The 23299-nt window shown below is 41.8% G+C and overlaps 2 protein-coding genes across 15 annotated transcripts in view; one reads left to right on the top strand and one right to left on the bottom strand.

Annotated features, from left to right (window-relative positions):
• Positions 1-9625, bottom strand: part of LOC101485948 (regulating synaptic membrane exocytosis protein 2) — a 58696-nt gene extending 49071 nt beyond the window's left edge. For 7 of the 14 annotated variants that reach the window (XM_023153222.3, XM_012922787.3, XM_023153227.3 and 4 more), the window contains exons 1-4: positions 8987-9624; positions 3872-3904; positions 3633-3734; positions 3165-3375 (exon numbers count right to left, since the gene is read on the bottom strand). In XM_023153222.3, the coding sequence (XP_023008990.3) occupies positions 3165-3375; positions 3633-3734; positions 3872-3904; positions 8987-9141 (501 nt within the window). In that variant the 5' untranslated portion in view covers positions 9142-9624. Of the gene's footprint in view, positions 1-3164; positions 3376-3632; positions 3735-3871; positions 3905-8986 lie in introns of all 14 variants that reach the window. The other 7 variants (XM_012922788.3, XM_076879360.1, XM_023153230.3 and 4 more) reach the window with 4 other exon arrangements.
• A 4650-nt stretch (positions 9626-14275) lies between these two features.
• On the top strand, positions 14276-20620 carry LOC101486452 (uncharacterized). Its single transcript, XM_004564431.6, has 2 exons — positions 14276-14450; positions 19323-20620. The coding sequence occupies exons 1-2, from the start codon at positions 14432-14434 to the stop codon at positions 20279-20281; spliced, it is 978 nt and encodes a 325-aa protein (XP_004564488.1). The 5' UTR covers positions 14276-14431; the 3' UTR covers positions 20282-20620.
• The last annotated feature ends 2679 nt before the right edge of the window (positions 20621-23299 follow it).

The following is a 23299-nucleotide window of genomic DNA, read 5'->3' as shown; positions in this document are numbered from 1 at the left end:
CTTCTTTCCCTCCGTCTCCATGGTGACTCGCTTAATCTGTGCTCCGCTTATCAGGGCTTTATGTATCCTCGTCCGCGCGCTTCACTTGGGGTTAAAGCAACTCCGCGTTGACTGAACTAATTGTTATCAGCCTTTCTGAAACCGAATATTCCGAGTTGGACAGTTCGGGGTTACTCAACCCTGCGTATCGTTTTTCACTCTGAGTTTTCTAAACCGGCTTCCTGAAACAGGGCCCTGGTATCAGAATTCACCATAGCAATGTGTGGCAACGGGTAAATGAAGAGTAGAGCTTCCATTTAATCCAGAGGAGCTGGAATATGAAGATGCATCAGTGCTGACATGATATTTACCGTAGAAACAGGAGGGGAGAAAAAAGTAATTTTAATCAAATACTGAATAAGATATAGCTACAATGTCTGCTCTTATGTTTCTGTCTGCTCTGGCTTCATGAATGAGAAAATGAGTCATATGGTCAGTCAGCTGGTTCATGTGCGGCAGGAGGGGAGAAGTCAGAGGGACCAGCCGCCAGAGAGCCAGTCAGGTTCACAGAGCTAAGTTTTTCCTGTTGTCAGCAAACAATTTAACAACACTTTATTGTTCTATAAGCAAGCAATTTATTTATAAGGCACTTTCAGACAACTCCCAGCTGAAAACAAAGTGCCGTACACTTGACATGCCTAAGAAACAATACATTGAATAACTTAAGAAATATAAAATACTAATTAGAATTAAATTAAAATTATAAATCTGCACATTAGATTAAAGGCAGCCAGCCAATGGAGTGAAGCCAGAATGGGAGTTATGTGCTCTCTTTTGCAAATTCTGGGTTAAAAGTCGTGCAGCAGCATTTTGAACCAGCTGCAGACGAAAGAGAAGAAACAGACTTACTACAAAATACAGTGCATTACAGTAATCCAAATGAGATGAAATAAAAGCATGGCTTACTGTTTCAAAATGTGGCCTGGATAAAATAGGTCTTACCTTTGCCAAGCACCTTAAATGATAAAAACTGGACTTGACAGGAGCCCTAATTTGAGTGTCCAATTTAAAGTCACTGTCCATCTTAAAACCCAAATTAGTAACAACAAGTTTAAAATGCCGGGGGTCCCAAATCAATAGCGGAGGGATCACTAGGTCCGCAAGGACCAAACACAATCTCCTCGATTTTTCTTGAATTACATTTTTAAAAGTTTAGGGACATCCAAGTTTTAATATCTTCTAGACATGCCAGAAGTAGTTTAATAGAGAAGGCATCTTTCTGCTTCAGAGGCAGATAAATCTGGCAGTTATCAGCATAACAGTGGAAGGAAATTCCATGCTTTTTAAGGATGGTTCCCAAGGGCTGTAAATATGATGAAAAAAGCAGAGGCTCTAGAATTGAGCCCTGCGGGACCCCAAACTGAAGAGCCGCAGAAAAGGACTCATACCCTAAAAAGTTAACACTAAGTTTGATCAGAAAGATAAGACCTAAACCCATTCAAAGTAGTACCACGAATGCCTGCAAGACGGTGTAAACGAGACAGTAAAATGTTGTGGTCTACAGAGTCAAAAGCAGCTGTTAGGTCAAGGAGGACAAGAACAACATGATTACCAGAATCACAGGTAGGGAAGATATCATTAAAAACCTTTAAGAGTGCTGACTCAGGATACTATTCTCATTTTTTCTTAAATCAATCAATTGGGAATGTACAATTTTCTCTAAGATTTTAGACAGTAAAGTCAGCTTGGAGATAGGCCTGTGGTTAGTCAATACAGTGTGGTCCAGGGCGGGTTTCTTAAGAAGGGGTTGTACTACTTCCTGCTTAAAATAAGCAGGGACTACACCAGACATTAAACGGCTGTTTATAATAGTAAGAACAGTCTGTGCGAGGCAAAATCTTTTTAAAAAATTGTCAAGGGACAGGATCATTTGGAGACAAACAGGGCCTCAGATGACCAACCACATCCTCTAAAAAAGAAAGAGTTACAGGCTCAAACTGGTCAAAAACAGCAGAGCAAGGGATCGAGACGGAGGGGTCAGATTCAGGGGCAGAGATGAGAGCCCACGTAGCTGCTATCTTCTCATTAATAAAAAAACCCAACACAAAATCCTTAGATAGTTTATGAGAGGCTTCCAAACAGCCACTTTGTGGAGCATTTAAAACTAAGTTGATGGAGTTAAATAACACACGTGGATTATAACTGTTGGAGGAAATTGTCTTGTATTAAAAGTATTCCCTTTTAGCCTCCTTGACTGTATCCTGATAGAGACACCACCAGTCCTTTAAGATTTGAAGAGACACCTGCAGTTTGTCCCTCTTCCATCTGCGTTCAGCTCTACAACACTGCCTCCTCACAGCCCGAGTGGTGTCATTAAACCACGGCTCGGTTTTAGCCTTGAGCTGCCTGGTTTTTAATGGTGCCACAGAGTCGAGAATAGCTTGGTAGGAAGATTCAAAGCATTAAAATCTGATCCTAAAACAAAAAACCTGCACTGCACCTGCTGACCTCGTATCAAATTTGTATTGAATTCTGTTTTTAGATTCTTTAAAAATATTTAATCACCAGCTAGAAAATGTCTAGAGTAGGTGGCACTCATAGGGATCATTTTCTGTGGAAGAAGAGTCCCGTGACCTGCAAAATGCCCCTTTTAGATTGATCAGATGCTGCAGCACCATCCCTTTCATGTGAATGCACAGGTTAAATGCTGAGTTGATAAGGAGATCAGGATAAGTGTGAACACTTATCCTGATCTCCAGTGTTAGGGTGAGTACAGGGCATTTTGTAGTACAGGGCACAGTTGTGATAGTTGATGGTAGCAATCTTGATTTATACATAAGTGGGCAGATGACTCAAAGCAGTGACAGTGGTGCTGAAACTTTGTGAGTCTGATCTTAAGTAACATTTCCATTTTACCGTATCAAAGCAGAGCTACCTGAGGGACAATACCAAACGCATCCAGACCATGGCTGTATAAACATTTCATTTACCACTTATGAATTGCTGTTGCTTTTATGCACAGTATCCAGCCTGTGTCAATCAAATCAAAGCTAACAGTCTGACATTTAATCGTTTCATTTCAGACGATCTAGAGTTGTTAAACTGTCACTGAAAAAAATAATTAAACTGAAAATGACCCCAGATATTCAGCAATGTCCACAGCAAAAATGCACTCATAGACCAACCTTATTGGCTCTCAAGGAGACACGCCCCCCACAGCGGCCGCAGAAACGACTCTGGCAGTAGCAGCATGCTCGGCCACAGCCATCAGCAAACTTGGTCTTGCGACAGATCCCGCAGGTTGGAGACTCTGCCCGCGCTGGCTGAGCCTCTGGAGACTCCTCACCCAGCTTCTTCATGTGGTCTTTATACATCTCAAACTGCTGATGTAACTTCCTGTGAGGAGGAGGTTTTTAGAGAGAGGAGAGGTCAGAGGGTGACATATGCTAAACTTGTACTGAAGTCTAAAGGACCAGTGAGCTGGTCCTTGTTTGGTTCATTAAAGAGGCGAAGCCAGGCATGTACGATTGGATTTGGACCTTCAGTGTCAGACTGCGACATGATGAATAAACACAGCATCAGGTGTCTACCTGAACTGAGGCTCAGGTGAGACACAAACACCTGTGCTCAGGTAAGCCTCTGGGTTTACTCACATCTGCAGCTCGTTGTCTGTTGGACTTTTAACCTGCAGAACTTCGGACACGTTGGTGGCAACGTTACTGACCAACTGACTGAACCCTGAGAATGGATTCCACCTGTCCAGGTAATACACACAGTCAGCTGACAGGAAGCACATCAGTGGGTGGGAGGGGCAGCGTGGGACACAAGAAATAGCTTATTGAGGAAAAGAGGCGTGGCTAAGGGAGTGCACTCTGGGAGATGAGGTACTTACGAGGACGAGGGAGGTTTCACTTCCTCCTGCTCCCTGCAGACATAGACATGATGGCGATGATGATGATGATGATGATGATGTCAGTGATATAATTAATCATGAAATAATATAAAAACAAAATCATAACAGAAACAAACTGAAACTGAAGCTTTAAATTAGAGCCCTGCATTGGGACTGGGATCCCACCCAACGCAAATCTCGCAGGAGTGGGGGGTTTTAAGGTTGCCGTGGGCAACAGTTGGTCTCAAAATTGTTAGCAGGACGAAGAGTGCAACTGCTGTTGGTAACAAAATTCAGATTGGAGAGTCTAAAACTAAAGAAAAGAGTGGAAAGATGGATATTTGGAAAAGTTATAAAATAAAGAAAGTAAAGCGCTGGACATAAAGTGCCACATACACATGCATTAATCATAGCGCGTTTATAATGTGGTTCACGTGACCAACTCACTACCCCAGTGGGCAAGACATTACAGTTGATAGTACTGCAGGACAAAAGTGTTGTTTTTTTCACCTGTCTCAACCCAAGATTAACTGGATAATCAATTGATTGAAGAAAAATGAAGACATGGAGAGACGCTTTATTTAAATCCCTGAAAGTGGCGATGCCTCTCATAAAGGCTCCAGTTCGATAACATCTACATGCATCTTGTAGAGAATCCCTCACCTTCTGCTGCTGCCAGGACGAAAGCTTTCAAAAGCTACAGGTACTTCTGATCTAGGTAAATAATGCAGTGTGTAGGAGGTGAAGAGAAAGAAACTGTTTGTTGTTAAAGCAAAGGTAAGTGCTACATAGTTCGCTTAAACGAACTACCACATGTAAATCTTATATTTTGTTGACTCGTACATTTACAGTGTAGTGTCAGAAAAGTTCTGGTAGTATTAATTTGTCACATTATTATCATGTTGCTGTGGAGAAGCAGGTATTGGTGGGATTTGGCCTGTAAGGCACGGCTAGCAGATGTACTCACATGCCATACTCTACATCCTTCTGGCAGCTGTAAATAAATGCTGATTAGTGCATCTGATAGCACAGAAACTAAATGGCATTTTATTTAAGTTAAATGTGCGGACGTTTGATGGATGGCTGGAGGGCAAAGGACTGAAGTACTGTTTTGCCCTCAAGGAGGGTGAGTCCTAGTAGCTCTGACATCATGTGAAAGATAAATATCAATAAGTCTGTGGGTGCGGGCAGGATTGGACACAGACGGACGGAGTGGGTGGTAATGGTCAGAAATTCAGAGGAAGAGGGATTTTAAAAAACAAAACAAAACAAAAAAAACAGTCCCACACAGGGCTCTACTTCAAATAAGCAGAAACAGAATGAGACATCGAGCTGCTGAAACGGGATTAATTCAGTTCTCTTCTGCCACCACCAGGATGCGTCAGAATGCAACAACTCATCCAGTAGCACACACAGCTGAAACAGTTTGTTTGTTGGTTTGGCCAACCATAAAGGTAAACAAACCGAGCAAACAAACAAAGGATTCATTGAAATGATTTTATTAGTCTTCCTGTCACTTCACCAGTTCTTAACTGAAAATCAAACATAAAAGCAAAATGAACAAAATATGAATGAAACAATAAAATAAGTAAATGCACACGGTCAACAGTCATGATGCAGGCTTGGCCAAGGCCTGACATGATGTCACAGCAGCTCCATAAGAGTCCGCAAGCTGAGAGTCGGGAGGTCTGTGATTTATGGTCTAATCACATGCTGGCAATAAAATCATGAAAGTGTTGCGATGTCTGCCCTGTCCTGCCCTGAAAGGTTGGCAGCTGGTCTACAGTGTGTGCCATCTCTTTAACACAGCAATGTTTACATAGAAGTCATTGCTGATTGGCTCATACTTGTGACACACACCAAACAAACCACAAACAAAAAAGCAAAACAAACAAACAAAACTTTCAAAGCTAATCATGCTTGGGATAGGCAGTAAGTGACAGGCAATGTAGGGGCTTAAAACAACAAAAGAAAAAAAACATCCAACACACAGTGAGGACAGTAAGATGCTCGGTTTGACTTCACTGATGAAAGGGCCCACACAAACTAAACATTTTAAACAGACTAAAATAAAACTGTGTCAGATGTGTTCACGAAGACTGCTTTGAAACCCTTTGACCTCAGTGACTCTGCAGTGACATCTGGAGGCCACACGTGGTTACAGCACCTCACAGATAGCTACAGTCCTCAGACGGCCCAAAACCACCAGATGCTCTGATCCCTGTTAAACCACAAACCCCCTCATCCACCAAGCAACACCCACACTAATGGGATAACTGGATTTAGTCTGCAGTTACAGTAAACTCGAGAGACAGACTGTTAAGAACCAGCAAGCCTGTAAAACCTACAATATCCACCAGAAATACAGCAAAGCATTCTGGGAAAAATTCTGACAGACACTACTTATTCTACTGCAGCACAGCACTGTACAGAGAAACAGTGAAAACCAGCTCCATCTGCACCCTGCACAATCAAACTGAACACGCCAGTCCTCATTCTGTAGGATCTGTACTCATACCAAGCCTGTCTCAATTAGCTCAGTCTGCCACTGCTGTCTCATCAAAACCTCCTCGAACAGGATGAACCACACTGAGATGGCCGCAGTTCATTTGGAAGATTTTACATTAAAAACACGTCATGAAGGATTTGAGCAAAGATTCCAAAAAATTTCAACATGACATAAAAATGTGACTTAAAATTATTCATCTATTATCTGATGAGCTTTCACATTTATCTGGTGACCTTCTCGAGTGAATGTATAAACATTTACTGTATGTAGATCAGGACAACACTCTGATGTGTGAGGAGACACAAAAATTACAAACAACTCTTCAAGGATGCATTTATGGTAAATGGATGCTGGGTCTGCCGGAACACCTCCTCCAGGAGGCGCCCAGGAGGCATCCTTGTCAGATGCCTGAATCACCTCAACTGGCTCCTTTCGATGTGGAGGAGCAGCGGCTCTACTCTGAGCCCCTCCCGGATGGCTGAACTTCTCACCCTATCTCTAAGTGAGAGTCCAGCCACCCTTCGGAGGAAGCTCATTTCCGCCGCTTGTATCCGCGATCTCATTCTTTCGGTCACTACCTACAGCTCGTGACCATAGGTGAGGGTAGGGACGTAGATCGACCGGTAAATTGAGAGATTTGCTTTTATGCTCAGCTCTCTCTTCACCACTATGAGAACCAGTCTATAATAAATAACACAATAAAAGGCTGATTGATCATTACAAAAACATTTTCCAGTTACTGGTGAAACTGATCTGCTGAACGAACCAATGAACCTCTGTTTAATATGCAGATCACCAGCCTATTTGATTTTATTATTATGTCAAAAATGAAGACATTTCAGTGGACTGTGTTGCTCTGTGAAGGGGGGAGTATTCATTCCTTAAATACTGACTGCTTTCAGCAGAAAGTTCTAACTCACTTCAGTCTGTGCACCACATTCAGACCAGTTTGATCACTAAAAATATTTCCCAGTGACCTTCACATGGTTCCCCTTTATTTTGGTGTAAAGAAGTTTAATTTCATTCTAAAACATCTCAGAAAACACCAAAGAGGCAGAGCAATTATGTCACTTCCTGACAATGCTCAGGAAAAACAACCTGGGTCAAAAGATGCTACTGCTAATCTTTATGCCAGCACGCTAAAAGATTAGCAGTAGCATCTTCTGGCATATTTATATCACAGCTTCAGCAGATCAATGAGCACAGCTCAGAAGATAGCTGGCCACTCTCTGCCCTCCCAATCACATCCTTGTTCTCACCTGAAGGATCTGTTGTTCTCTGCCAATCAGTACAGGTCCCTCAAATGAAACTTAGAAACAGCTTCTTCTCTGTGAGCTCAATATCAACCCAATTAAAAGTGATCAGTGAAACAGTTCATCAATCAGCCTAACCTGACATACAGCAAAATTTTATAGGGGAGTGAATTAGATTAATGATTGCATTAAGCAGTTATTCTAATACCCACATAGCAAAATTGGTATGGCCCGGATCTGGCCCGCACAATGTGCTTACACATGGCCCACATACCGCAAAGAATGATGGCCCGCACAAGGCCAGTTGCAGACAAACTGGTGGTCCTGTACTGACCCAGAACAGTTTCAGCTCTGGCACTAGATGTAAGCCTAATGTGTACCTTAATCAAGCCATGTAATAACAACGTGCCGGAACATAATACTGCAAAGTAACATGAAGAACGATTCTTATAAAGTGCTTTTCTACTCTGCCGGATTACGGAAGGCACTGAACACAACATGCCACATTCACTCAATCACATCCTTTCTATCAACTGAGTACGTCCTAACTACATTAATACACATTCACACTCTTGACATGCAGATAGGAGAAGCTAGGGAGATTGAACCACTAACCTTCCGATCAGTAGGTAACCTGCTCTACCTCCTGAGCTACAGCCACCCAGTGGTAAACATGAGTAAACCTTCACTAGGTTTTGGATAAAGTGTACACTCACAAACCTGTCAAACCTGCATTTGAAATGTTTGCAACATGGGATTTGGGTCTTCAAACTAAAATAGGAAATTAGGAACATGAATAGTGCTATCAATGCCAGACTTGGCCCACATCTGGTTGGAATACACCCTGCCATGACACCAGTCAGTCAGAAGTGCCAGCTTGATGATAGATCTGGGCCAGACCCGTTTTCTATGAGCCTGGGCCACATAAACCAAACCACAATCGAGCCAGATACGGCATGCCATCACTTAAACAGTGACAACTATGCCAGGCCTGGCCCATATCTGGATGACATACCACTCAGCATGCCAGACGTCAGCCACTGCTGGCTGACGGTGATCCAGGCCAGACCAGCGTGCTGTGTGGGTATAACCATTTCTGATTAGTTTAATCGGTTTTGTTTTTAAGTAAACGCCAAATTTATGAGCAGCTTTTAAATCTTTACTTTATTTTATCTTCACTTTTTTTCTTCCGTTGCTGCCTGAACACCTGCAGTCTGCTTCTGCCACTGACGATCTGGAGAGGTCAACTTCTTAAACCTTCCTGCTGCAGCTGCTGAGGTTTTTTAATTAAAATGCTCACTGATGCTTTTATTTTCTCTGAACACCAGCTGATTCCATAATCAATAATCTTACTTGAGCATGCTCTTTTCCTTCGTCTCCTCCTCCTTCTGCCTCTCCATCACCGACAGGATGATGCTGCGCTCCTCCTCCGTCAGGTGGCTCAGGTCCGGCAGCTCCGGCCCAAGCCCAGGCTCCGCAGCCAGTGCCGGTCCAGCCGGCCCGGACATTGTGTCTGTGGGCCGCTGGAAGAGAAGGTAGCGTCGGTCAGGCCAGAGCCACGTGACTGGATCCCGTCATCATAATCATAAATGATGATGTTAACGACGAAGGCCAGGGAGTTGCAGAGTGTTCACATTATTTTGTCCAGCTCCAGGTGCGTTCAGCGGCTCTGCTGCCGCGGCGAAGGCTCGAGGAGCCGCTCCACCTGCAGCTGCACCTCCATCAGACCATCCACCATTCACCACCATCCTCCTCCTCCTCCGGCTCACCAGCAGGCGCAGCGGCGTCCTTTTGCTCGCTACTCCGCAATCATGTCGCCTCCGGGGTCAGCGGCGGTTCCGTCCCGCTCCTCCCGGCCCTGCGGCCCTAATACTTGGCCTTCTGTGGTCGCGGTGTCCCGCTGTGGTTGTACGGTGCTTCTCGGCGATAACAGGCGCAGGGGCGAGGAGGAGAAAATAAATAAATCTTCACATGACGGGGAGGGAGGGGGGCACGACGTGACGTACTACAACAAAGATCAGCTGGTCGGGCGGGGGGGAGGAGCTAAAGATAGAGCTGCAGAGGAAGCTACAAACAGCGTCATCAGTCAGTCACCCAGTCAACTGATGGATCGATAACAAACATATTTAATAATGTGAAAGAATAATGGTACAGCGTAGAGCTGCCACTCAGACAAAAGAAAGCGTTAGTACGTTATAATATTGATATTGTAAGAACCTAAAATGTTTTTGCTAAAACGTGATAATTATGTATACTTTAATAAAGTGATATTGTGTTGTTCAAACGTGAAAAGTATATTGTACTGATAGTATATTGAACAAACATGAAAAGTATAACGTTAGAAAAACAAACTTTTCAGGTTATAACGTGATATAGCTCTATTTTTCTTTTGCCTGGGTGGCAGCTCTACGCTACAGTAAGAGCGCATTAAAACAAATTAAAAAATACACCACTTTAAATTTAAAGTAGAAAGTGTAGAATTCATGAAATACAGGCCGTCTGTGAATTCTAACAGACATAATTATAAACGATAATACAGTGTAATCGAATCGAAAAGACTGTAGTGCTATGTAACACAAGTTATGTCAAAGTATATATTATATTATCTAAGACATTAACTTGTGATTTTTAAGCTAAGTGATATCTATTAAGCTATAGGTGCTGCTGTTTCTGCGTGAAAATTACGGTAATTAAATTTTAAAAAGAGGCATCATGCAGGAATTTGCAGTGAAAAGAGTCTAAGGAAATTCACTGTTCATTGGCATTGCGTGAAGGTACAGCTGTTTAGACAGGTCAACCCTAATCTGACAGTCAGTCATTATTCACAAGTTAATAAATATGCGATAACGACCCGGCAGCATAATGAACTGCCAACCTGGAAAGTCTGCTGCCGATGGGCGCCGCCCTGCCCGTACTTTCCAAACTGTGTTGTGTTCTTTTTGTGTTCAAATGTTGGCATAAATATTTTCTGTATGACAACGCTGGCATTATGATTGACTGGGTTTTATGTGCCTAAAGAAGAAAATGTGAAGAGTACTGTGCATATTATTTAAAGAAAATATGTTACAGTGTCCATGCCAAAGCTGTTTATGATTAAAGTTATAATAATCCTAATTATTCTGTATTTGTTCTTAATTATTTTAAAGTTAGCACCAAAAGCAAGGTAATTTTGTTTGTTTGTTTATTACTTTATCGTAACAATGCTTCTGTGAAACGCAATAAATCCTATATTGTTGGAAAGCCTGTTTATTTCCCCTTAAATGGTGCCACTTTTTTAAGGAAAATGCATTTGTGGGTTGCTTTGCAGAGTTGAGTATGTGGCCTGAGCCCATGAAAAACTTCTTTGCTAGAGTCAAACAGCTGATTTACTCTTGTTTATTGTTGTGTTCCAACAATATAAAATGTGTTGCCAAGAAGCATTGTTACAACAAAGAAGTAATCAGCCAAAGACAAATGTCCTTACTTTTTGTGCTAGGTTTATCAACAGCAATATGCTGTGACAGGTACAGAGTACAAGGGAGCACTGTGGTTTAGAGACTGAAGACATCACCTAGAGCGATGAAACACTACTCCCACTGAAAGTCCACTAAACCAATCCCAGTGCTCCCTGTTTTTACAAATCACACCCTAAGTCTATGAGTATATGACAGAAAAACATACACATTTTATTCTTATTCAAACACTAACAGCTGTTTGAATATAAATTAATCAGGAACTGATCAGTAATTATAATCTGAGATAAACATAATTTATGTAATTTCCTTAGGGATTATTAAGGTATTCTGAATCTGTAACAGAGCGCCATCTGATGGACAGCTGCATTTTTGATCATTCCATTTGCTAAGTCAGCTTCATGTTTTCACAAATAAGCTGGGAATGAATATCTCACTACATCTGGTGCACTCTGGATCAAGTGAAAAAGCTTTCTAAAGAATTTTAGAGATGAATGACTATTCAGAATTACCCTGGAATTTTGAACATTTATCTGAACACTCCAAACTCCAAACACTCCACTGAAAGAGGCTCAGCAGCATATTCACTTCCTCAGTGTGGTCTAAAAGCCAGGTCAACTTTTACTTTTCCCCCACAAAGAAATAAAAACGTTCAGAATCAGATAATCTCAGAGGGAAACCGAGACTGAGGAACTCTGTTTCCTGTTTGGAATCTAAGGGTGTTTTCAGACCTACAAGTTTGTAAACTTGTAGCTTTTACCCATGGTTAGGTTTGTTTTCACACAGATAAAAATCCAAGTGAACTGCAAATGAACCAAATGTGTCACTACAAACCACATAAGAATGTTCAGTCTGCTTACTGGCCAGTTGTGTCTGTTCTTGGTCTCAGTTTATTCCGCACGTCCTTCTTGCCTTCCATATGTTCCTGTATCTCTTTTTTGTCTGTGGTTTATTCTATAGACTCATGTATGAAGTCAGTCTTGTGTGAACCTTCCTTCCTGCAGCTCAGCTTCAGCCACTGGATATGTCACTTTATGTTTGAGACTGTATGAAGAGTTTTCTGCAGATTAAGAAATAATCTGTGTGCTGAGTAATATGTCTTTCCAGATATCTTCCTCACTGCAAAAGTGGTAACTGAAGGGTTTAACAAATGATTGAGTAGTCAGATGTTTGTTCAGTACTGCATTCACTGTGAAACCTTTCTCACAAATGGAGTTTGATTTGCTTCTCTCCAGTCTGATTCCTCATGTGATATTTCAGGCTGTTCTCACACTCATGGCAGGAAAATGTTTTTTTTCTCTGGGTTCTTGGTCTCCCACTTAAAACGCTATGTCCAGATGAACAGAATTAACTTTTTGGGGTTTGCCCAGTACAGCTCTTTCCTCGCTTTGTATCCAATCTCTCTCTCTCCCTCTGTTTCAGTGCTTTTCCAGCAGAGACTTTCGCTATGTTCCCACATTCCATGATTTTGAATCCCTGTGTACTCAGTAAAGCTTTGTTAAAATTGCTGTCTCGATTGTGTCTGCATTTGGGTCCACTCCCATGTACTGGTTCCCAGGCCCCTTGACAACTGTGTTATTGCCTGCTCTAAATCAGGGGTCGGCAACCTTTCTGATGATGAGTGCCATCTAAAATTTCCTCAGAGGTCAATGTACCATATGGTTGCATTAGCAATCAATTTAATAACGGCCTATATTAACAGTTACACACATTTTGACAAAAGCCCAGCCCATCAGGTATTGTAACAGGTATGTAACAGCGCACTGCGGGCAACACGCCAGACAGAATAGGCTACACTAGGCTGGAGAATTGTCACTCGCCGCAGCGAGGTCAGACTGGCGTGTAAGCTGGCGAACGCAGGCAATATGCCAGGAGAACCCAGTCTACCACTCGAGCACGGCAGCTGGCTATCGCCGTGACAGAAACCCACGATATGCGGATGACGCTCCAGAAGGAAGTCGGAGCTGCTGGCTGGAGAGGCCGAGTCATAACAGATCCTCGCTTGGCACTGAGCAGTGACACAGTGCCAGGGAGAGACTTTTCGTGGCTGTTTTGATATTGCTCTCTCTCTTAACTGATCAAATCTCGCTGTGGTAGCAGCTTTAAACTCTGTATGACCCAGGATGATAGAGGGTGTCCAGTCTGGATCGCATTCCAGCATTTTGTATTCTGGTTTTCCTACAAAACACAACAAATATTAGCCCGCAAAGCCACAGTGAACAAAGCAGCATAGCGCAACAAATTTAATTCAAATTAATATAAGACTTATTTGTAACCTACATCAACAATGATGTTATGATTAATTACGTAATAACTATAACAGAAGACTTACCTTTGTGAAAATGCTTGGAGCAGACTAACATGTGAGCTGGAGTGCTCTGGAACGTTATATTTGGTCTTTGAATGGCTGCAATCCAGGCCATCCGTCGGCTCTTTGTTACTTCGGAAACATGGCTTGAACAATTTCTCTTCCACGACAGAATTCGATAAAGACTGATCTCTTTACCCGTTGGCTTCCCATGGCTGTCATGCGACTGGCTATTGCAGTTAATAATACTACAGCTTCTTGCCATTCTTTGTGTTTCTTTTTATCGCTGTGTGACTGTTTTCATGTGAAAGCCTGCGTGCGCTAGTACCGCTTGCCACTCGTACCTACAATCCTTTGCGGTTTTACCCCGGAAATGACGTCACGTTTTCAATCTCTATACACAAGAGGCTAATTAGGGGTGGAGACAGCACGGACAAATCAAGAGTAACAAGTAAGGGAACGCAAAACTTAATATAACATACAAGGTAACAAACATAGAAACCAGGACTAAGATACACAAAGTTGACATAGACAGAAGACAAAATATAGAGAGAGACATGACAGTCTGTGAGGAAACAGAGGAGTTAAAGAAACACAGAAACCAAAGTAGAGGAATAGAATGGAAATATAAAATAAACCGAACAAAAGCAAGCAAGGAACAAAAGATATTTTATGCAACCAAGAAAAAAAACATCAAACATGTGAGTATGAAAATATCTGGATATAATAACCCTTTACTTTCATAAGTAAAAAGTATTAGCATTGTACTTGGTATCAGTGATACTGCATTTGACCAATTTTTGCAGTATGATGTACCAGTTGTTGTAATCACGCCGGAAACATACTTTTATTTCGCGTCATTGTAGCTTTATTTTTAAAAGTGTCCCGGAAGTAGTAACTGACACTTCAGAGGACTTGACCCACCCTCCGTTAGCAGATTGAACCGCAGAGCCAGAAAGTCCTCCAGAGTTCGGTTCTGTGGACAGAATAGAGGGGGGCTGACATAGTTAACCGCCGGATGTGGAATTAAAAGCGGAAATGGAGGCGAGAAGAGGAGGTTAGTTTAATTCCTGTTGCTAGAAACGGAGCTGCTAAGCTAACGTTAGCATCGTGCTAATTTCAGCTTTTCCTTTCTCTTATTTTACGTCACTTCCTCTTAGCTCCTACTTGCGTACATAGCGTACTAGGAGGAGAGCGGAGGACTGTATTAAGTTAGATCTTAACTGAAACAGTTCCTGACGCTGTTCTGACAGCATCGGTCCTGGTGCCAGCAGTTATCAGTTTCTGTGCTTTCTGCATTTCACTGGGCGTTTCTCAAGTACACAAGTACATACTCGCATTCTTGTTAATCCGGAGCCGTTTCTCAATATGCGTACTTTTGTGTGGTGGGGGTTCTGTCTTAATTAGCAGTTCAAACATTTCAGAATTAAACGAGCAGAAGACAGTGTTACAGAGTGTTTCGTGTAATAACAATTATAACAAGTCTAAGAAGATACCAAACAAGGAATAGAATAGAATTAAACTTTATTGTCATTGCACGGGTACAGGGCAACGAAATGCAGTTTGCAGCCATTCAGAAGTGCTTTAGCCATGATATAGATATATTACAATATATATTAGCAATAATAGAGATATGTAAGTATATTACAGAAATGGGTCTATTACGGTATGTTATATGTACACAGTATGAAGTATGTTGTGAATATGCTACAAGTATGTACAGGCTGTAGTGAGTACAAGCTATGTACAGGCTATGAACAGGATATAAATATGAAAAAAAAACTATACAGAATATGAAATAAAGAACTTTACAGAAATCTGAGATATACAGCTATACAGAAATGGGAACTACGCAAATTGTAAACAGTTATAGAATTAAAAATGATCGTATGATTATTTACACAGAACTATACAGTAGTGCAGTTAAGAGGCTATATAAAGTGCTAGTGGTTGTGAGTGGTGGTTCAGTCCATGTTATTATTGTGTGTTTGAGGGTACAGTTGTCCTGTGTGTGTGTGTGTGTGTGGGTGGTTGTGGGTGTGCGTAGGTGGTTGTGGGTGTGTGTGTGTGTGTGTGTGTGTGTGTAGGTGGTTGTGGGTGTGTGTGTGTGTAGGTGGTTGTGGGTGTGTGTGTGTGTGTGTGTGTGTGTGTAGGTGGTTGTGGGTGTGTGTGTGTGTGTGTGTGTAGGTGGGTGTGTGTGTGTATGTCCAGTCCATGTGTTAATGTGGGTCAGATGTCAGGAGGCAGAGTTCATGAGTCTGACAGCTGTGGAGAAGAAGCTGTTCCGGTACCTGGTGGTCTTAGTCCGGAGGCTCCTGTAGCGCCTCCCAGAGGGCAGGAGGGTGAAGAGTCCATGTGATGGGTGACTGGGGTCTTTGATGATTTTCCCAGCCCTTTTCAGACACCGCTTCCTGTAGATGTCCTTTATGGCAGGAAGTGGTGCTCCGGCGATGCGCTGGGCAGTTTTCACAACCCTCTGCAACGCCTTCCGGTCCGAGGCAGAGCAGTTCCCGTACCAGACTGTTATACAGTTGGTCAGGATGCTCTCGATGGTGCAACGATAGAAGTTCACCAGGATGTCTGAGGACAGGTGGTTCTTCCTCAGAGTCCTCAAGAAGAAGAGGCACTGGTGAGCCTTCTTGACCAGCTTGGAGCAGTTGGTCATCCAGATAAGATCCTCGGAGATGTGGACTCCCAGGAACTTGAAGCTGCTCACACGCTCCCCAGCCGTCCCCTTAATGTAGATGGGTGGATGTGGGTCAGCATTCCTCCTGTAGTCCACGATGAGCTCCACGAGGAGCATAAGTTTATAGTTTTAATTGCTTTTATATTATGAGAATGCTGTACATTTTTAAAATATTGTCTGGTTTCATTTATAAATCATTGAAAAAACAGTTTTGCATTAGAAAAAGTGGATTTATGTATACGAAATTTAGCCAGTAAGATTAGTAAATTAATCAAATAAAATTTGTTTGTCCTATTTGCAGGGTAATCCAAAAAAAAAGCCAAACAATATTTTTCCATAACAGAGAAGTCAGAATAGAAAGAAAAGCACAACAAAAGTACAAAAATCTTTGGAGTAAACTCAAATGGGGGGGGGGGGCTCAGTTGGGCAATGGAATATGTGGTGGGGAGTGATCTGCGGTGCTGCTGCAGGGAAGCCAGATGCACCTGCATGGCAGCTGCAATCATGTCTCACCAGCTTAAAGTCTGTATTGGGCCGTGTGTGTGTGTGTGTGTGTGTGTGTGTGTGTGTGTGCAGCCGTTTGTTTGTGAAACAGCAAGCATAAGAATAAAGAGGCTGAAAAGCATGAGAATGTGGACAGGCACCACCACCACCCCGGTCTGCCAATCCACAGGTACCACCCCCTCAGGGCGGACCTCATCCACCCCAGAGGCTCTGCCGCCAAGGAGTTGTTGAACTGCCTCAAGCCATTTCCGCACTAATAGGTTTTCGTTTGAAAATGCATCTTTTTCTCTCTGTTTTGGCTTTCCGTCAACAATGAGATGGCGTTTTTGGTCAAGGAAAGCTGAGGTTTTTGAAAATGCTCTCCAAAGTGGATAAATTTGAAAATGCTGTTTTCGCGTCACAGTGTGGACTGCAAAAACGGAGTCTTTCGAATATGATGATGTATTTTTGTCATATGATGCAGTCATGTGACCAATTCAACTAAGATGACGGACGGCATTTTACAGCAGTTGTTTTGTTTGCTCTCAATTTGGACAGCCCTATTAGATTAATATCAATTTGTACATGCTCCAGAAAGCTCTGGATAAAGTATTTGTCCTCGACATCTTACCGGAAAGTAAATAAACAGCAGACGGAAATGATGCAGGTCAAATTGTCTTACGTTTCACGCATGCGCAGTACAGGAATGTAGCATTTTCAATATGGATTAAAACAATTGAAACGTTTTCAAATTTATCCGGATTAGTGTAGTTATTAGGTTAGCTAGAGAGTTGGGATGCTGTGTAATACATGAATAAACCTAAAATACAATGGTTTGGACATTCTTTTGCATGTTTCCCTACTGTAGCGGTTTCCTCAAGCATACAGGACTCTTAGAAGGTACAAGATGACAACTTTGGAATCATATTTGTTTGTCAAAGCTGAACCCAGGGCAAACTACGCTAAATTAGCGTTTTTAGCTAACAGCTACAATAAGCATAAAAGTTGCTGTACGGCTATCATTTGTTAACATGTTCTTATACATGTAATACATTTATTATCAACCTGAGAGTTTATCTGCAGGTCAATCAACATGACTTCTGAGGTCTTAATCCAGCTCAAGATGCTGTAGATTCCCGTCAGTAACAAGCTGGTAAAATGGAGTTCTATTAACCGGAACCAGATTAAGTCCCAAAAAACTGAATTTTGGAACTGAAATTGAATTGTAGAACTGAAACATAATTAGGGATGGGTATCGTTTAGGTTTTATCCGATACCGGTGCCAAATCGGTACTTTTGAAACGGTGCCGGTGCTCAAACCGGTGCTCAAACCGGTGCTTAAAGAATGGAGAACACAAAATTGGTCCAAAAACCTCTCATGTTCAGCTGTTTTTTGTAAAAATATAACAATGTTAGCCTTTTCTGCAGCTATGGGGCATATATGGTATCACTCTTGGCTGGAAGCAGTGCTTAAACAATGGAAAAAAACACAAACTTTGTCCTAAACCTCTCATGTTTAACTGTTTTCCACTTTTTCTTTGGTCATTTTAGCCTTTTTAGCCAGGGTGAAGGGAGTATCTGCCATCAAACAAGAGGACAGCCGCATGTAGCTATGATGATGTTTGCTAGCTCACCTTACATGCATTAATGTAATAACGTGGTTAGCCTACTCAACGTAAATTAGCTACTCACGCAGAGAAGAACGGCTGCTGCCACCATCATCCGTCATCATTTCTGCTACACTGGCAGGGCTAGGGGCCAGGACTCTCCTCTTCGTGTTTTTGGGGGATGTTGCATAACAGGCAACCCACCCGCAGTAGATGTGCTCGGTGTGAGGTCTCGCAGCAAGCTATCAAATACAGCGCATTTCTGGGCTTTTAAAAAAAACGCTATGCGTCGCCAGGTGTTTCATCGGATTTGAGGTGTTACCTCCTTTGACAGTATCACAGTATCAGCTTCAAGCACTTGTTGCAGGCTGCTGAGTTTGCATCTTTTGCTGTGAAGTACAGTCAGACTTCTGACCGCTTCGCCTTGGACATTTTTAATCTGTAGCTCTGCTCTAACAGAACGTACGTACCTGGCCCCGCCTACTATCCTCGGAAACGTAAAATGATTGGCTAGAATCTAAAGTGTATCACAGCTCAGGAAAAAAAAAGCACCGAAATAAAGCACCGAAATGTGCGCTGCTTTTCGGTCTGGTTACTACCGTTTATGTCAGAACCGGTGCCATCATCCCTAAACATAATAGTGAGAAGTGAAACTGAAATTATTCGAGAGCTACTTTTTAAAGGATAAAATACAGTTTCAAAGAAAATTAATTCATTTTCAAAATATAACATACAATTTCAATTTAATGACAATCTTTTTTTCAGTTTGTGGTGTAGCTGCAACATGATCAGCGTTATTGCTGTGTTTGACAGTAAACTCTAGTTTTAGCTTAGGCTATGTGTTGGTCTTCTGCTGCTCACCTGGTGTGGATGTTATCCTGTTGGTACAGTTTTGTGTAACCGTCTGCTTCTCTTGACCAAACCAGATGATTGTTGTTCTTCTTTAACTCCTTTGACATATTAGCCTTGTGTAATGTATGCTTATGAAATCTCATGATGTGAAACCTTTACAAGTCAATTTCATATGCTGTTAATATGTAAAGCAATCATCTCTTTATTTCTAACTAAAGAGTCAAACTCCAATAAACTGTCAATGTATAAAAATACTTGTAGTTTAAAGATAACGCAAGCTCAATATCAATATCTGTTTCAGGTTTACCTCCAGGCATCCGAAAAGTGATTGTTGGTGAAGAAGAGAGGCAAGAGTGGAGCTCCAGTCTGGACCAGGAGGACCCAAGCATTAAAGAGGAGCAGGAGGAAGTCAATATCACCCAGTTCACCTTTAGTGCTCTCCCTGTTAAGAGTGAAGAGGATGAAGAAAAACCTGGATCTTTACAGCCTCATCACAGCCAGACTGAAGACATTAAAGATTCTGTCGGATGGCCAGATCCTGATCCATATCTGCAGCCTGATGAGAAGACTTCAGACACAGATGTCAGTGATGCCGACTGTGAGCAGCCCTGTGAACCTGCACTGCCTCAGATGCAATGTGACAATGATGAGAAACCATTCAACTGCTTTGTGTGTGGGAGAAAATTTGGTCATCGCAGAAATCTTAACAGGCACCTGAGAACCCACACTGGAGAGAAACCCTTCATCTGCTCTCAGTGTGGGAAAAGATTTGTTGACAGTGGAAACCTGCACAGACACGTGGGGATTCACACAGAGAAGAAACCGTTTAGCTGTTCTGAGTGTGGCCGAGGTTTTAAAGACAAGTCTACTCTAATGAACCACTTGAGGACTCACACGGGCGAGAAACCATTCAGTTGCCCGTTTTGTAGTAAAACCTTCACACACAGTGGCAGTTTGAAACAGCACCTGAGCATTCACACAGGAGAGAAACCCTACAGCTGCCCAGAGTGCAATAAAACATTCAGTCGTAAAACAAACTTGAAGACTCACATGAAGATCCACACTGGTGAGAAAAGTTTCAGCTGTGGCTTCTGTCACAAAACGTTTACTCGGAAGCATCACATGCAAGACCATCAGCGTGTCTGTCGTTCTGCAAACCGTAGACCATCCAGAAACCAAATTCTGATGCCTCGCCCTCTAAGCACTGGACTGGTAGTGCTTGTGTACCCAGCATCTCTTTCTAAAAGTACCACTGAGTGATGGAAACCATTGTGGCATCAAATGAGAGAGAGAATAAAGCCAAACCTCCGTAGGTGGCCAGAATATGGCTTTTAGTGAAAGAGAAGATATTTGATCTTTTAAGTTGTTTTAGACTTCAAAGATCAAATGTCTTGAAAGTAGAGTTCCCGTAGTTTGTGGTGAAACGTGATCCATCTTTAGTAGTTTTGTTAGAGCTGTGTTTTGTGTGGTATGGAGGACCACAAGAGCCACGCGCATCGAAATAAATGATTCTGTGTTTAAATAATGAATTGTAGAACAAAATCTGCATTTGTAAATTCATTTTTGAATTCCAATTTAATAAACTGATTTTTAAAATGCTTTTTAAGTCTTCATTTCAAAAACATTTTCGAATTGCACTTTAATCAACTGCATTTCAAAATCCATTTCCCTTTCCTGTTTCCCGGCTCTTTAGGCTCCGAACTGGCTCTTCAGGTTGTTTTGTTGCTTTAATTAATTTATTATTAACAATAATATAAAATTATGCACAAAAGGAATTACTATTGTAAAAAAAGAAAGTGGTTTTATTTATATATGTTTATATATAAATATATACAGTGGCCCCTAGAGACAAAACGCGTACAAACTCCAAAACACATTTCTAGCATGAACTGAACTTCCAAAGCAGAGCTACTAGATCACTTAAAGTACACAATTGAAAGCATGTGTGTATTGTTTGTGTATTTATACACAAGCATTCATATATAGTCAAATAATAAAAAATAAAAAAAATGTTCATTTACCTGTTATTACCACACACCAAATCCGGTCGTTGGTACTTGCTGGCTTGTGTAGCCACTAGGTAACAAAAGCTCAACACTGCGCCCAACATCCTGGAGCACTTCTGTTGTGTTTTGTACGTGTTTTGAGTTTTTATGTGCTTCTGAGTTCGTACGTGCTTCAGAGTTTGTATGTGCTTTGTCTGTAGGGGCCACTGTAAATATGCTTTTATTTATTCACTCCACATAAAATGTAATAAATAAATCATATAATACAAAAACCAACTATTCACATTTCAACTTTTAACTATTTAAATTTTCAGCTTTTTCCTTTTACAAATTTAAAGTGAAACAACACAAAACACTGCAAACCACAACACAATTAAACATAAATTATAATATGAAAACAAAAAGATGCACATTCTCTGTCATATGGGCCTGCATGAATAAACTTTCTGAATCCTTTATCATCTTCAACTGAAAATAGTTGTGGATGATTACTATACCTTTATAATGTGACGTTGTTGTCCCTGGCACTCTTTCTCTCTCCCTCCCACTCTGTTCCTGTGCTATTGCGATTGTAACTACCGCCCCTCCCCCTTCTGCCCAGCGCAAGCACAAGGCTCACGTGCAGAGTGAAGCGGAAAAAAAGTGAGAGAGAGAGGGTGAGAGAAAGGGGGGGAAAAAACCAAAAAAAAAACCCCCCCACGGCTCCCAATAAGGAGCCGGCTCGTGTGGTTCACTTCAAAGAGTCGGCTCTAAGAGCTGTTTGATTCGCGACCAACACATCACTATATTCTAACCCCTGAGGTTTGAAGAAGGAAGAGGAGAAGAGCGCAGAGAATCGCCCATCCTGGAAGATTAGTTGTTTAACTGTAAAGAATGTCAAAAGCCCCTCAGACAGAGGTTCTAGTCTGAGCACAAAGGTTAAAGCAGGAAACAACCAGAATAGGTGATCTAAGAATTAGCCTTAGTAATAGTCTGTTATTTTTATGTTATGACAATTGCCCAAACACAGCAGTCATCTCATATATGGTTAAAGGGGGACAGAGGGCCTAAGAGGGAAAAGAAGCATAGAGAACTGACACCTGGTGGGCAAAAAGGGTCTGTGTGTAATGTCTGGAGAGATGAAAATGGTAAATGGCCTGTATTTGTATAGTGCTTTACTTAGTCCCTAAGGACCCCAAAGCGCTTTACAGTACATTCAGTCATCCACCCATTCACACACTGGTGATGGCAAGCTACATTGTAGCCACAGCCACCCTGGGGCGCACTGACAGAGGCGAGGCTGCCAGACACTGGCGCCACCGGGCCCTCTGAACACCACCAGTAGGCAACGGAAGTTGAAGTTGCTAATCCAAAGGTTAATCCCTAAGCCAACAGGAAAGGCAAATGGATTTTGAAATGAGTGGAATTGGTAATTTAAAAAGAATTTTGAAAATCACTTTATTAAATTGGAATTCAAAAATGAATTACAAATGCAGAATGTATTCTACAATTCATTCTTTAAAGACAGAATTCTTTATTTCTATGCCAAACTCATAAAGATTAAATTTGCATAACGACCAAAACTAGCACCACTGGTTAAACGTGGGCCAATTGAGTGTCATCAGGACGCTACAACACAGAGAACACCATCCCCACAGAGAAAGCTAGGAAAGCAGAAGAACTTCATATCAAGAAGCCCTGAGTAAATGTGGTTATCCTAGCTGGACATTTGTCAAAGATGGGAAGGCACCTAAAGAATGCTCCAGGAGGGAAGGCCTAAGGGTACATCTTTCACTATTTTACAATGCTTTGATTGCAACCATTTCCCAACTCTCTGTGTATGGTACTTGCAGCCATTTATTTATAATCAAGAAAATTTGCATATTAATGATCATTAAACTGACCCCATGGCCCATTGTTAATCAGTGGTGCTAGTTTTGCTCATTATGTGATATTTCAATGTGATATTTATAAGGCTGGGGAAACCAGCAGTCAGCTAAGACTGAAGTCACTTGGACGAGTGACAAAACGTTTCTCCCACTTAAAACGCTACCTCAAGATGAGCAGAATGAACTTTTGGGATTGTTTTAATTATATTTGTGAAGGATACTTGATGCAGATGTAGATTGCTGAGCCAAATCCCTACGACAGCAAAGAGAAGAATTCTAGCCACAGCAAGGTCCCACTGGATGCATAAACCCGTGATTGCGGACAATAATAATAAAAAACCAGAAAGGATCACAGCCGGCTCTAGCATCCTTAAATAGTCCAAAGATATCCAGTTAGAGGGTGA

Source organism: Maylandia zebra, linkage group LG22 (genome assembly GCF_041146795.1).
Source record: "Maylandia zebra isolate NMK-2024a linkage group LG22, Mzebra_GT3a, whole genome shotgun sequence".
NCBI lineage: Eukaryota > Metazoa > Chordata > Actinopteri > Cichliformes > Cichlidae > Maylandia > Maylandia zebra.
Note: the sequence above shows the minus strand (reverse complement) of the source record. Positions and strands in the feature narration are given on the sequence as shown.